Source organism: Polypterus senegalus, chromosome 3 (assembly GCF_016835505.1).
Source record: "Polypterus senegalus isolate Bchr_013 chromosome 3, ASM1683550v1, whole genome shotgun sequence".
NCBI classification, from domain to species: domain Eukaryota; kingdom Metazoa; phylum Chordata; class Cladistia; order Polypteriformes; family Polypteridae; genus Polypterus; species Polypterus senegalus.
The window spans coordinates 279,194,460-279,208,886 of NC_053156.1; the positions used below are offsets into that span (position 1 = coordinate 279,194,460).

General features: G+C 41.8%; 1 protein-coding gene across 1 annotated transcript in view; it reads right to left on the reverse strand.

Moving 5' to 3' along the window:
* The window catches only part of LOC120526698 (copine-5-like), a 299,334-nt gene that overhangs the window by 47,570 nt on the left and 237,337 nt on the right, over window positions 1-14,427 (reverse strand). Inside the window, exons 14-16 of the mRNA XM_039749857.1 lie at window positions 11,825-11,871; window positions 7,051-7,232; window positions 6,736-6,863 (exon numbers count right to left, since the gene is read on the reverse strand). Coding sequence (XP_039605791.1) covers window positions 6,736-6,863; window positions 7,051-7,232; window positions 11,825-11,871 — 357 coding nt within the window. The remainder of the gene's footprint in view (window positions 1-6,735; window positions 6,864-7,050; window positions 7,233-11,824; window positions 11,872-14,427) is intronic.

The window sequence follows — 14,427 nt, forward strand, 5'->3', positions numbered from 1 at the left end:
GGCAAAGAAAAATTTGTTGTATAAGTGTGCGCCTTTGTCATACTATCTATCTATCTATCTATCTATCTATTATATAGTGCCTTTCATATTATCTATCTATCTATCTATCTATCTATCTATCTATCTATCTATCTATCTATCATATAGTGTCTTTCATATTATCTATCTATCTATCTATCTATCTATCTATCTATCTATCTATCTATCTATCTATCTATTATACATTGCCTTTCATATTATCTATCTATCTATCTATCTATCTATCTATCTATCTATCTATCTATCTATCTATCTATCATATAGTGCCTTTCTATCTATCTATCTATCTATCTATCTATCTATCTATCTATCTATCTATCTATCTATCTATCTATCTATCATATAGTGCCTTTCTATCTATCTATCTATCTATCTATCTATCTATCTATCTATCTATCTATCTATCTATCTATCTATCTATCTATCTATCTATCTATCTATCTATCTATCTATCTTAAGATACCTGTGGTGGAAAGACAACATCTGAACAGGCCCAGGGACCCCATTATATTCTCAATTTTTGTGTCATTAATGGATTTCTGACACAATGCACAACAATGGGGTCTCTTGCATGTACAGAGAATCTGTGAAGGTGAATCTGAAACCCCTCCAAACACGGCTGACTAGACATCAGACTGTATCATTAAGGGCTCTCTAGCAGTATGGACTGAAATCTATGTTAGAATTTTCCGGATCAGACTGATACAGCCTGACAAGATCCATGGAAACCTTACAAACCTGATCAGCTCCAAATGAAATGATATGACTCAAAGCTATTGTATGTGACCTTGTCTCTCTGCAACAATTAACCCAAAGATTTTCCTAAAGGGTCATAAAATATCTAAAGAGAAATCTGAAGGCTTACGAGTATGGATAATTGAACATCAGAAGGCAAAGTGGAGGGTTACTAATTGTGACCAGAAGGCATGTTTTTTTAACAGACAGCAACCACAGGCAAAATAAAAACTAATGGCAGAGGATTTAGAAATTTCCATCCAGGAAATACTAATGCTAAATATACAGGGGTTACATGATCAGGCAAAGTTTAATAAAAGAGGTTGAATCAATTCCCTAAATGAAGAATGGGCTATTATTGGAAATGTGAAATTCTTTATTCTTTGGTTACTCCTTCAGACTACTTTTTAAAATGAGTCTTTCATTTAATGTGTTTTAAAATTCAGATGGAGGAAGTCTCCACAATGCCTCACTCTTAAACAGGATAGAAGCAGCTACATCAAAGCTTAATTAACAACTCTGCAACAGGAAAACTTCTTTGCATTCAAGATGATGCTTATGTGAATGATGTCAGCAAGGAAAATCAACATGAAAGAAACAAAAAATGTATTTCCTGAAAATCAAACATCAAAAAAATTCTAAGCATGCTAAAATTACCTCTGTCATTTTGTACGTTCAGACGTTGGTATTATGTGGGACACTCTAGCAATGCAATCTTCAAAAAGATCTCTAAGAACTGAAGACCATACCATTCAACTATTTATCCATCCATTATCTATCACGTATCCAGTCCAGTTTGTGTTCCCCACCACCTCCTCCATCTCCTTTTCAGGCATACCCAGACCATCTGAAACATATAATATGTCCAGCATGTCCTAGGTTTGCCACAAGTTCTCCCCCGAGTTGGACATGCCTGAAACACCTCCAAAGGGGGGCATCCAGGAGGCCACCTAATCAGATTCCCAAGCCACCTCAGATGACCCCGTTCAATGTGAAGGAGCAGTAGCTTTACGTTGACCTGCTTCTGAATGTCTGTGCTCCTCACATTATTCCTATGGCTGAGTCCAGATACCCTGCAATCTAGTTCTTTTGGTCACTACCCAAAGCTTGTGACCATAGGTGAGGGTAGAGACAAAGATCAACTGTTAAGTTGAGAGCTTTGCTTTTTGGCTCAGCTCTCTCTGCACCACAGCCTGTAAACTGTGTATGCTGCTCCAATCTGTCTGTCAATCTCTTGCTCCCTTCTTCCATCACATGTGAACAAAACCCCAAGACATGTGAAGTCCTCTACATGAGGTAGCATCTGCTTTCAAATCCTGGAGAGAACAATCCACCCTTTTCAGCTGAGAACCAGAACATCAGACCTAGAGGTGCTGATCTGCATCATGACTGTTTCACACTTGGCTACAAACCATCCCAGTCCACACCTGATGCCACCACTCCATAAAAGGACAACATTATCTACAAAAAGCAGAAACGTAATTCTAAATTCACCGAATCGGACCCCCTCCACACCTTGGCTGTGCCCTGAAATTCTTTCCATAATAATTATGTACAGAATCAGAGACAAAGGGCAGTTTCACACCCATCAAGAACAAGTCTGACTTACTGTCACCAATGCAAACCAAGGTCTTGATCTGGTTGAACAGGGTCCAAATAGCCCATAACTGCAGGCCTAAGACCCCATATTCCCAAAGTATCCCCCAGAGGACATTCTAAGTGACACGGTCTTATGTCCACAAAACACATGTAGGGCTGGTTGGGCATATTTCCATGAACCCACAAGAATTCCCGTGAGGTTAAAGAGCTGGTCGAGTGTTCCACGACTGGGATGAAGTCTGCATTGCTTCTCCTGAATCTGGGATACCACCCTCCAGGGTCCTGGAATAGCCCTTCCCAGGGGGGCAGCGTAGTGTGATTCCCACCAAGAGGTGCAGCACATCCTCTGATTCCTCTTCTTAAAAATGGGGTCCACAAAACAGTATCTAACCCTACACACACTGCTGAAGCAGCCAAGAGAGCCTACAACATCTAGTGCCAACAGGAACACCAGGCAAATATCATCCACCTCCGAAAGCTTGCCACTGAGGAGTTTTTTTACCAGCTTCAGGCGTCTTAGCTCCAGTGATGAGTGAGTGCCACCTCCAAGTCCTCTGACTCTTCCTTCTCTAAGGAAGGTATGTCAATGGTGTTCAGGGGACCTTTAAAGTGCTAATTCCAATACCTGAATATATCCCCAGGATGTATAGTAGAGATGGAGTGTAGAGGACTTCTCCCGTAGCTTATACAATGGTGTTTAATTTAATATTAAATTCTATACCTCATCTATAACTATACCCAAATATTATCCTTGAGGAACACAAAACTCTGAAGTGGAACGTCTCCATATATGGTGAAAGAAACATCAAATAGTATGTCTATCATGTTACAGATACCATCTACAACAGTCAACCAGCATGTTCAAAGATATAAAATCCTTAAATGGGTACATGGAAATTCTGTAAGGCTGGTGGATCATGAGACAACTAAACCAAATAAATATGGAGTTTTTGCTTAACTTCTCACCACACCCATAATGGCTAACACAGTACAACATCCTGGTACTACACAAAACTAGCAGATTTCTGAAAAATGCCCTCACAGACCACATAACGGTGGCTAACTGGACAATAAACAAAATGCTCTGCAGGCTTATAACTGTCTTAAAGCACCCAATGAATCTCAAGAGAAGATGCAAATGGTCTAAGAGAAATATTGGATATCTATAAATGTGGTTAGTTGAACATCAAATGACTGACTGGTAAATGATGTGTGAATCACATGGGGGTGACACTGAGGGTCTCTGTCACTGCATCACAGACTATTTTAACCTCTGTGTCAACACTGTGGTGCCCACAAAGACAGTGCATTGCATTTCCAAACAACAAGTCCTGGATTGCTAAGAAGCTAAAAGGTCTCTGGAATGAGAAAAACAGAGTAATGGTGACAAAGAGGCTCTGAAGGACGCACAGCGAGTGCTAAAGAAAAAACCGAGTGAAGGAAAAGAAGCTTACAAAGCTAAAACAGAAAACAAACTCAGAATAACGTGAAGATGTCTAAGAAGCACTGGGCATAATTACTGGACTCAACCAATTCCAGGGCTCAGGTGCAAGAAGGGGATGTGAACAAAGTTAGCATCCTGAACTAATTATTTAACAGATTTTCCCTTCCACTGCCATTTTCTTCCAATGACCAGTCTCCCCACAACATCCCTACTACATCACCAACTGCTGGAATGGCCAGTGATAAGTGTACTTCTGACCATCAGTGTGGGCTGTCCATAACTGAAGACCAAGTAAAGAGACAACTGAGAAAGCTACACACCGGACCAGATAGAGTCAGAACGCTAGTTCTTAATTCCTGTGTTGACCAACTTTGTGCTGCCCTCTGTCACCTGTTCAGTTTGTCCCTAAGGCTCAAGGAATTGCTACTGCGGTGGAAAACATCTTGCATTGTTCCTATTCCAAAAAAGGAAGCCACCTCTTCACCTAATGACTACAGACCAGTGGCCCTTGCGTCTCACATCATGAAGACCTTTGAGAGGCTGGTCCTGGTCTATATGAGTGTGATAGACATCCTGGACACACTGCAGTTTGCTTATCAGACAAAGATTGGAGTGAAGGATCCAATTATTTGTCTGCTCTACAAGGCTTATGTTCACCAAGACAAAATGGGCAGCACTGTGCGGATTATGTTTTTTGATTTCTCCAGCCCCTTCAATACCATCCAGCCATCTCTGTTAAGGGGTATACTTAGAGACATGCAGTTGGATGAACTTGTGGTGCCCTGGATAATGGATTGTTGGGGTCTGTAAGGTAGATTGCCATTTCTGAGATTCAAGGACTGGGTGAGTAACACTGCAACACCACAATGAACACGCCTGTCTCCTTTTCTCTTCACTCTGTACACCTCAGACTATAATACTAGGCAGGTCACGTCACTTGCAGAGATAAGATGGATGAGGCAGATGAGAGGAGTAAGAATTGTTTGCAACTTAATATCAGGAAAAAAACCAAGGAACTGTTCTGGTTATTAGTTTTTGTCACACCAAGGAGCCTCTGCAGTATGTCTGGCCACAATTCTGGGAGTCGATATAGTGTTGGTACCTCCTGCAGGTGCATGGGGTCCACATTAATGACAGGTTGGACTGCACATCCTGTCTCTTACACACTAACAGTCAGGAATTTCAGTCAATGAACTATTCAACAGAAGTGTGTGAAGAAACACTACTTTACACCAATATCAATATACCTGCATAATGCCTCACTGAGACTGTCACTGGCAAGGCAGAAGTTAGATTTTCAGCAGCTGGGACAGCATGACCGCTCAGAACTGACGGAAGGGTGAATTCAGCCAAGTACAGAGAGCTCCTTGAAGAAAACCTGCTCCAGAGTGCACACGGCCTCAGACTGGAGTGATAGTTCATCTTTCAGCATGGCAATGATCCAAAGCATACAATGATAGGCTTCTGGACAAGTCTCTGAGTGTCTTTGAGTGGCCCAGCCTTAAACTCCATAGAGCATCGTGGAGAGACCTGAAGATGGCAGCTTACAGAAGCTTCTCATCCAATCTAATAGAGCTTGGGAGGATGTGCCAGGAAGAATGGAATAATCCAGGTCTGCAAAGCTTACAGTATAAAGATTTACCTAAGGAGACACAAAGCTGGAATTGCTGCCAAATGATCTTCTACAAAATACTGAATTAAGAGTCTGAATACTTCTGTGCACGAGAAATTTCAATTTTTGATTTTTAATCAGTTTGAAAACCTTTATGTAAACATGTTTTCAATTGGATATTATGGGTCATTGAGTGCAAACTGATGGGCGAAAATGGCAAACCTACGCATTTAGATTTAAATCTACAATATAATAAAGTGTACAGAGAGTAAAGGGGTCTAAATATTTTCTGACTCTGCTGTAAGTAGGCCTGATTAAAACTATGGAAACCTGTTAAATCTTTTCCATTTAGAATATCAGATGGTGGAAACCATCTGCCAAACTGACTAGCCCCTTAAGGAATCCTGGGAATATCAGAACCAATGTGAGCATAAGTCATAAATATGTTGAAGAGACTGAACTAAAATACTGAATATCTGCCGTATGTTAACTTCATCATGTATGGCAAAGCTCTTAGGCTTTTGTAATGAGGTCAATTTTAAGTAACTGGCATCAGCCATCCCAGCCATCTCAAACTGAATCCATCTGGAATCACACAGGTATATGGTGATGACTCCAGTCATCTTTACATATCCTACTCTGTCCCTTCCAGTTTGTGCCAACTGATACCCATAGCATTTACAGGTCTGAGAATTTTTCTGGTCAATTCTCTCGCCAGGCTGATACAGTAGAACACTTTAAAACACTGCTGAAAACATATTTCTTTAACATGGCCTTTTTATAACTTCAATTTAACTTAATCCTGATACTCTGTATGTTCAATTCATCATAATAACTATTCATGGTGGCTCTAAAATCCGTACTGACCCCAACTCTCTCTTCTGTTTCTTTGTGGTGGTGCCACCTCCTACTCAAAGCTTCATGATGCTCCAACAATGATGGATGGATTAAAAGGCAGAAGTCTACGTGACCATCATCTTCAAGTCCTTCCATGAGAACCCTAAATCCAAAGAGGACTGTTTCATTTATGTTAGGTAGATTGCCCAGAGGGGACTGGGCGGTCTCATGTTCTAGAATCCCTACAGATTTTATTTTTTTCTCCAGTCGTATGGAGTTTTTTTTGTTTTTTCTGTCCACCCTGGCCATTGGACCTTACTCTTATTCTATGTTAATTAATGTTGACATATTTTATTTTCTTACTGTGTCTTATTTTTCTGTTCTTCATTATGTAAAGCACTTTCAGCCACTGTTTGGATGAAAATGTGCTATATAAATAAATGTTGTTGTTGTTATGTGATGGTTGTACCTTGCCACGTGGTTGACAACTGGTGCAAAATTTGTTGGCCCATAAAGCTGGACTGTCTTCAGACTCTGGTGGTATGCTTCTAGTATGCCTTCTATGCCATTACAGTACGGGTTTTCAATATTGCCATTCTGAAAAAAAAAGAAGGAGGGTAGGACAGTTTAAGTGACTTCACTGGTGGTTGGTGGACTTGTCTTATCACTCTAATTGAAGGACACATTGGATCTTTGCAATGAAAATCCATACACGAGCACTAGAGAAGGACCCTGCACATACAGTACATGCATCATGAAAAGCTTGCAGGCTTTAAAACATTACCAAAGGGAACTCGTGGGAAACTCTTCCATCAGGAGGGAGCTTGGCACCAAACCCCAGCGCTGGGAACATCTTGTCACTGTCATAATCCTGAATGATCTCTCCAACCGCCTTCAGAGCCATGGCATACGCATTCATCTGGTACGGGTTCATGTAGTGTAGTGATGTGGACTGAGATGGGTTGCCTGTGGGAAGGGAAAGGAGGTGCAGAAATGACTGCATTAGTTAATACAAGCATTTGAACAAATACGCCTTAGCTGTTAACTGTCTCCTACTCAACATTAATCTCTTTCTGTAGCTTAAAGGAAAGACTAACAGTGTTGTTCCTTAGAAGGTTTTCATTCCAGGACAGCTGCTCACCTTCAGACAATTAGGTTTAAAGTCAGCCTTTGACATTATAAAGCAATGACTGCATGCACAGAGGCACTTGATTCCCCATCCTTTAATAATGGTTTGAAAAATCTGCTTACTTTAGCAATTTAAATGATAAAAGATTTTTCCTCCAAGCTCGGAGCATTTGACGTGCATTTAATGAATGACAAAGGAAGAATTGTTTTTCCTTTGAATTGGAGATTTTGCCTACTGTTTCACACCTTCCTTGCTTTACAATATCAGAGGCTAATATTAAATCTGACTGCTTGGAGGTAAATGAATGTCCTGGAATGACACTGGGGTCAAAAGAAGTCCTGTGATACTGCAGGTGGTTCATCTATGGTACTCAAGGTGAGGGTCGCATCACGTCACTCCTGCTGAGCAATATGAGGAGCAGGAGCAACCGAGGGCTGCAAGGATTGTGCTGTCGATGCCAAGGGATGGTGGCAGGGCAATGGAGTCGGGCAAAAAATGACCCAGAGGTGACCGTCTGAGGTAGCTGGGACAAGAGCCAGAGAGGGGAGTTTTGCTTGCCTACGTCTTGACTCTGCTGAGCAGACCCCAGGAGGTGAACAGAGGAGATGGGAGAGGGAAGCACTGGGGCAACTTCTGGCTTTATTTTTATTCTTAGTTTTAACAAATTTATATGGACCTATTCATTGATTTTAACCTCCACATTTATTGAAGAGTTTTTGCATGGCAATTTTTAGACATTATCTTGGATTGCTTTAAATAAATTAACTTTGAACTTTGTACTGAACTTGTTGTTTGTGCCCTCACTGTCCTAGTCCATCCTCAGTTTTGACTGTTGATATCCCAGAAGAAGGAAAACACCCAGGCTGCAGGTACCCGGGGCATCAAAGTGCTTTGAAAAAATTGCAGCATGAAATTACGCAGCTGTTTTTGTATAAATCACCAAAAAAGAGTGGACTGGTGATATCACTGTCTAACATTGCACTGGTGGGAGAACTCAAAATCCCAAGAATCGATGCAGTGGCATGATCTGTGGGTGAGCCCGTCCCTTAACCGTCATGCTCCTCTCTGGTGATTTACATGAACATGTTGCGATTTTTAAAGCACCCATAGGAAAAATTACTTTTCGCTATTAAAAGACAGCAGTATGTAGAGGGGGCGGCACGGTGGTGCAGTGGGTAGCCCTGCTGCCTCGCAGTTAGGAGACCTGGGTTTGCGTCCTCCCTGCGTGGAGTTTGCATGTTCTCCCCGTGTCTGTGTGGGTTTCCGGTTTCCTCCCACAGTCCAAAGACAGGCAGGTTAGGTGCATTGGCGATTCTAAATTGTCCCTAGTGTGTGTGTGTGTGTGCCCTGCGGTGGGCTGGTGCCCTGCCCGGGGTTTGTTTCCTGCCTTGCGCCCTGTGTTTGCTGGGATTGGCTCCAGCAGACCCCCAGGACCCTGTAGTTAGGATATAGCAGGTTGGATAATGGATGGATGGAGTATGTAGAGGACTAAGAAATTGCTGCAAATGTCCAAGTATCCATCTCCTCTCCAGAAGGAGCAAAGAATCTGCAAATACAACAGGAACGGAACTTTCTTTTCACCTGAACTACTGTGGATTTGGATACATATATAAATCAGTACATGTGCAAACCTTTCTGAAAGCATGTTTTCACTTTGTCATTATGAAATATTACGTGTAAATTGGTGAGCAAAAAATGGCAAATGTATCCATTTTAAAGTTCAATTTGACCGGGCAGCCATCTCTACTAAAAGTTGTGGTTGTTTCAAACTTACTCCACGTATGAGGCCATTGAGCCATTGTGAACCTTTAATGCCTCAGGAATATTTTGTAGTCTTCACCAGATCTGTGTCCGACACAATCCTCTCTCTAAGCACTGCAAGTCATTTGTTCAACCTCTTGGTTGGGTTTTTTCCTCATAGCCATATTGTCAGCTATTCACCATTGGAATGGGACTGCGCAAGTGATGTGCAGTGTCTGGTTTCTTCCAGACATGATGATAATTTTGGCTTCATCAAAATCTTGTTTCTCACTTTCTGATAGTTCTTTAGGTGCCTTTTTCACAAACTTCATCTGTTGTCCTTCTGAAAGTTCCTCCCATCTCCACTCAGGTTATTTTGAACTCAGACAGAGTGACTAACAAGTTCATAGTGTGGCCTCAAAGGGGCGCTCCAGCTCCCCCAACCCAACAGATGCAGACACAGACACAAGTCCCTGCAACAAAGACTTTCTTATTTTGCTCTGGGAAACTGTTCCCTAAGTGTTTCCCACCTGCACACAGCACAGTACAAACAAAGCTGCACACAGCAATGCCCCTTTTTCTTCTCTCGTCTTCTTTTCTCTCCTTTAGCCTCTGCCTACACTTCTCCCATCAAGCTTCATGCTCAGTCTTCCCGACTTTGGCATTTGGAGGGGGGGAGCAGCTGGCTCCTTTTATGTGATGCCCTGGAGTACTTTCATTGTCTTACAGGCTTGGTCTAGAAGCACATCCAGGTAAGAGCCTGATGAAGCAGGGCTCTGCAGTCCCAGAAGCGCCCCTTAGTGGCACCCCAAGTCCCAGCATGCCCTGTGGGAATCCAGGGTGCAGCAGCAACCCAGGTGGACTGCCATTTAGCAATCGGGAGAGATTGCATGCTTTCTTCCCTGGTCCTTCCTTTAAGAAGGCATTCTGGCCATCTGCCACAATGGTCACCTTTCATACCAAGACCCTTCTACCATGATTGCTTAGTTTGGCTGGGCCGCCGGGTCTAGGAAGAGTCGTGGCCATTCTAAACGTATTCATTTTAAGAATTATGGAGGCCACTGTGCTCTTGGGAACCTTCAATGCTGCACAAATGTGTTTGAAGCCTTCCCCAAATGTGTGCCTCAACACAATTCTGTCCCTAAGTTGTGCTTCATGGCTTGATTTTTGCTCACTGTAGGCCCTTCTATAGACAGGTGTGTGCCTTTCCTAATCATGCATAGTCAATTAAACTGACCACAGGTGGTCTCCAAACAAGGTGTAGAAACACCTCAACATTGATTAACAGAATAAGATGCACATGAGCCAGATTTCAATGATTAGCAATTCAATTGATTGAGAACTTGTGTTAATGTAATTCAGGATGGCGCAGGTAAATGGGAAATGTTCAATTGACGTTCAATGCACGAATAAACACATTACAAACTACATTTGATGATATATGATGGCAATCAATATTCATTCAATATTCACTTTATGTTTGGAAGAAAACATCACAAAGGTGTTGTCCATTTCTCTGTACACATTCTGACAGCCCGTTGTGGAAATTTTGCATTACTCAGCGTAACATGTCAAGAGGAATCACAGCGATTTCCTCTTCAGTCCTCCTTTTTAGTTCAGCAGTGTGTTGCAGGACGTGTGCGGTACACTTGGCTTTTAAGATATCCCACAACACAAACAGTGAGATCTCGGAGGCCATGGAATGTCACTGTTGTGTGAAATGACGTGTCTTCCGAACAATCATCAAATAGCTGCCATCGATTGTTGGGCAGTATGCAAAGTGGCTCCACCTGGGGACTTCTTTTTTAAGGCCGAACCCGTTTCCTTGAAATTACGCACCCACGATCATGACATCCTAACCGATAATGATGCCGAAATTCTCTTTGCATCACACTTTCTTATAAAAGGCTTTCACAGTGAATGCTTATTGCGCACCACTCCACTGTTCCATTATGACTAATGGCAAAGGGGCTTAAATGAGGTCTCATTGGTCCCGAACAACTGCCAACGTCACAAGGTCGCCAACACCAGTTCACTAGTTCCAAAATTTCCCATTTCCCTGCGCCATCCTGTATTAGTTTTTTTATTTTATCAATTTAGCAAAAATTTCTAAAATTCTATTTTAATTTGGTCATTTTGATGTATTGAGTGTTTCTTGATGTAGAAAAAAATCCATCCATCCATCCATCATCCAACCCGCTATATCCTAACTACAGGGTCACAGGGGTCTGCTGGAGCCAATCCCAGCCAACACAGGGTGCAAGGCAGGAAACAAACCATAGGGCAGGGCACCAGCCCACTGCAGGGCACACACACCCACACACACACTAGGGACAATTTAGAATCGCCAATGCACCTAACCTGCAAGTCTTTGGACTGTGGGAGGAAACCGGAGTACCCTGAGGAAACCCACGCAGACACGGGGAGAGCATGCAAACTCCACGCAGGGTGGACCAGGGAAGCGAACCCAGGTCTCCTAACTGGGAGGCAGCAGCGCTACCCACTGTGCCACCCCCAAAAAAATGAATTAAAATTATTTTAGTGCATTTCTGACAGGTGTCTACATACTTTCTGAATCCACTGTACATATTTGGTGAACTGTATGACAAAACTCTAAATATCCCTTATTGTTACTGCAGATGAGCTCATTACCTTGTTGAAGTTGGGTAAAAGACAAAATAACACTTACCATTGGACGCAGTGAAGTCAATGGCTACTGTGAAATTTATCTGGGTGCTGAGAGAAAGAAAGAGAGAGAGAGAGAATACAGAGAAATTAGTAAAGATGACTTGTGCCAGAGTAGGGTGTTGCACATAGTGGCATAGCGCCACGGGGAAACCTTTCATTTCCGCTTGATGACGGGGTGAACAGCTGGGTTGCCTAATTAGGATGAATAGGAAATCCGATTACATTGTGTTCACTTTATCCGCCCACTTACTCATTTGCTGCTGCAGCCACCCAGGATTTGCCCAACAACGTTTTCTGTGCCCCTCCACCACAACTTTAAAACCTCCTGTTATTCTGTCTTCTTAGCTCAGTAGTTTCAGTCGTTCCCTTCTGACTTGCCATGTCACACTACTTTGAAGAAGTCATGACTGTCTATTCATTTTTTAAACCTGCGTTTTTCTTTATAGGGTCTAATGTAACTTCTTTGGCATCATTAGACACAAAGGAGGGACCCACAGTCTATCATGGGGCATTCACTGGAAAATAGACTCACAAGGCCAATTAACCTGGCGTGCATATCAAGAATGCTATGGAAGACACTGAAGCAGCAAGAGAACACCCACGGTAGGACCAGCAGGTCTTTGAGGCTGTGACAGAACATCGCTAATGAGTGTGTCAGTCGATCTTTATATAGATCCAGGAGCACAGGCTGCTTTTAAGTTATACTACTGGTCAAAAGTTTTAGAACACCTCAGCTTTTTTTAGGTTTTTTTTTTAATGCATGCAGTTCAATATCTTAATGTTTCATGAAATCAAGGCATAGAACTAATAAACAATGGCAAATTAAAAAAATAATAAGTCCAGGAATCATTACATGTATAAAACTCTATTCATATTTTTGATTAATCAAAGTAGCCATCTTTTCTTGATAATACAGCCAAACTGTGGTAACCCTTTTGATTCAGAATACCAGTCATCAACTCTGCCTCAAGCAAAAGAATCCCAGACCATCACACTTCCTCCTCCATGTTTGACAGTTGGTGTCACACACTGAGGAACCATCCTTTCACCAACTTGATGGCATGCAAACACCCTGCATGATGAACTGAACAGTTCAAATTTGGACTCCTCAGTCCATAAGACTTTCTTCCAGTCTGCAATAGTCCATAGCTGGTATTTCAAGGCCTGATTTTGTCCTTTAAGGAATGGCTTTCTTACTGCCACTCGCCCTGCAGCACAATTGAAACTGAAACCTGCTTTTATCAACCTGCTCTGTTAAGCTGTGAGGTGACCCTCAGAAACCTGGTCTTCTGATTTGGTTTTGACTTTTTGATCTCTTCCTATCAGAGTTTCTTCCAGTTTCCAGCTGCCTTTGGATTGTGTGGGACATTCACTGGACTCACTGACACTTTGATTTTTTTCTTCAATTTCTCTAAATGAAAGGCATACACTTCTAAGGGTAATAATGCTCTGTCTCATTTCTCATTTCTTAATTGCTGTTTTCTTGCCACTATTACTGGAATGTACACTTTCTACAGTGCAATATTGTCCAAGTGGTACTTCAGAGGGTGTAGTAACACAGTCTGTTTCCAGCTCTGCTTTAAGACTGACAGAAGGTTTTTAAGTAATCAACAGAAGTTGGGACACCTGTGCAAATTGTTTCAACTTGCAAGGCTTAATTTACTTGAATTGCTGCTAAACATCTGTACTTTGTAACCTAGTAGTTATTCCCTGAAGAAGGCCCATTTGTAATATTTTGAAATTTCTTTTTTTTCAGTTTCTGCTAACCTAAACTTAGGCGAGTTACTGCTTACCTTGTCACCATTTTAGGCCATTCAATGAATTTCAACTTATTACATTTAAAGGAAAACTGAAAAAAGTGAGATGTTCTAAAACTTTTGACAGGTAGTGTATATTTTTTTTCAATGTAAATGTATGGGTTCAGTAAATACAAAACTATTATGTATTTGATAAGCAAATATTTTATACTATATGGCAATGTAACTAACAAAGAATTATTATTTCAGCTTTATACAAAGAATTACCTTGACAACATTTAGGAGTGTTGTGAGCTAATACAGTATGGCAGCGTACCCATCATGCCATCTACATCATAACCCTCAGTTGTAGCCAACAATTGTCCACTACTGTACTAAGCTTTTCCACCAGGAATAATTTTTAGTTTTCTGTATCCAGGTTGTTGGTTAGTTTCCTCTTCATTGTGTTCTTCATGGAACTGCTGGAAGAGAGGCTTTAGTTAGGCTAAGATTACCACTCAAGGTGATGTATTGATTGATAAAGACTTCCAGCACAGCATTACAGGCATATTTCCCTGTACAGCCTAGGATTCCACTTCTTTTTAGTGCCCCATTAAACACTCTCAGTCATTAAAAGCTTCCAGTCCCTCATGAGATTCTGGGAAAGGGACGACAGCATTAGATTTGCAGATACTTTACAGCACTGGATGATGGTGGTGGGTGGTGAGTGGCCAGTGGCAGAATGTGGTCAAATGGACACCAAGTTTCCTCAGCATGATGCATTTGATAGAACAGGCTAATTATTTAACCAAAGATTAGCAGAGCTGCAGGCTCTCATTAGCCTCATACTGGCAAGACAATTACCCCC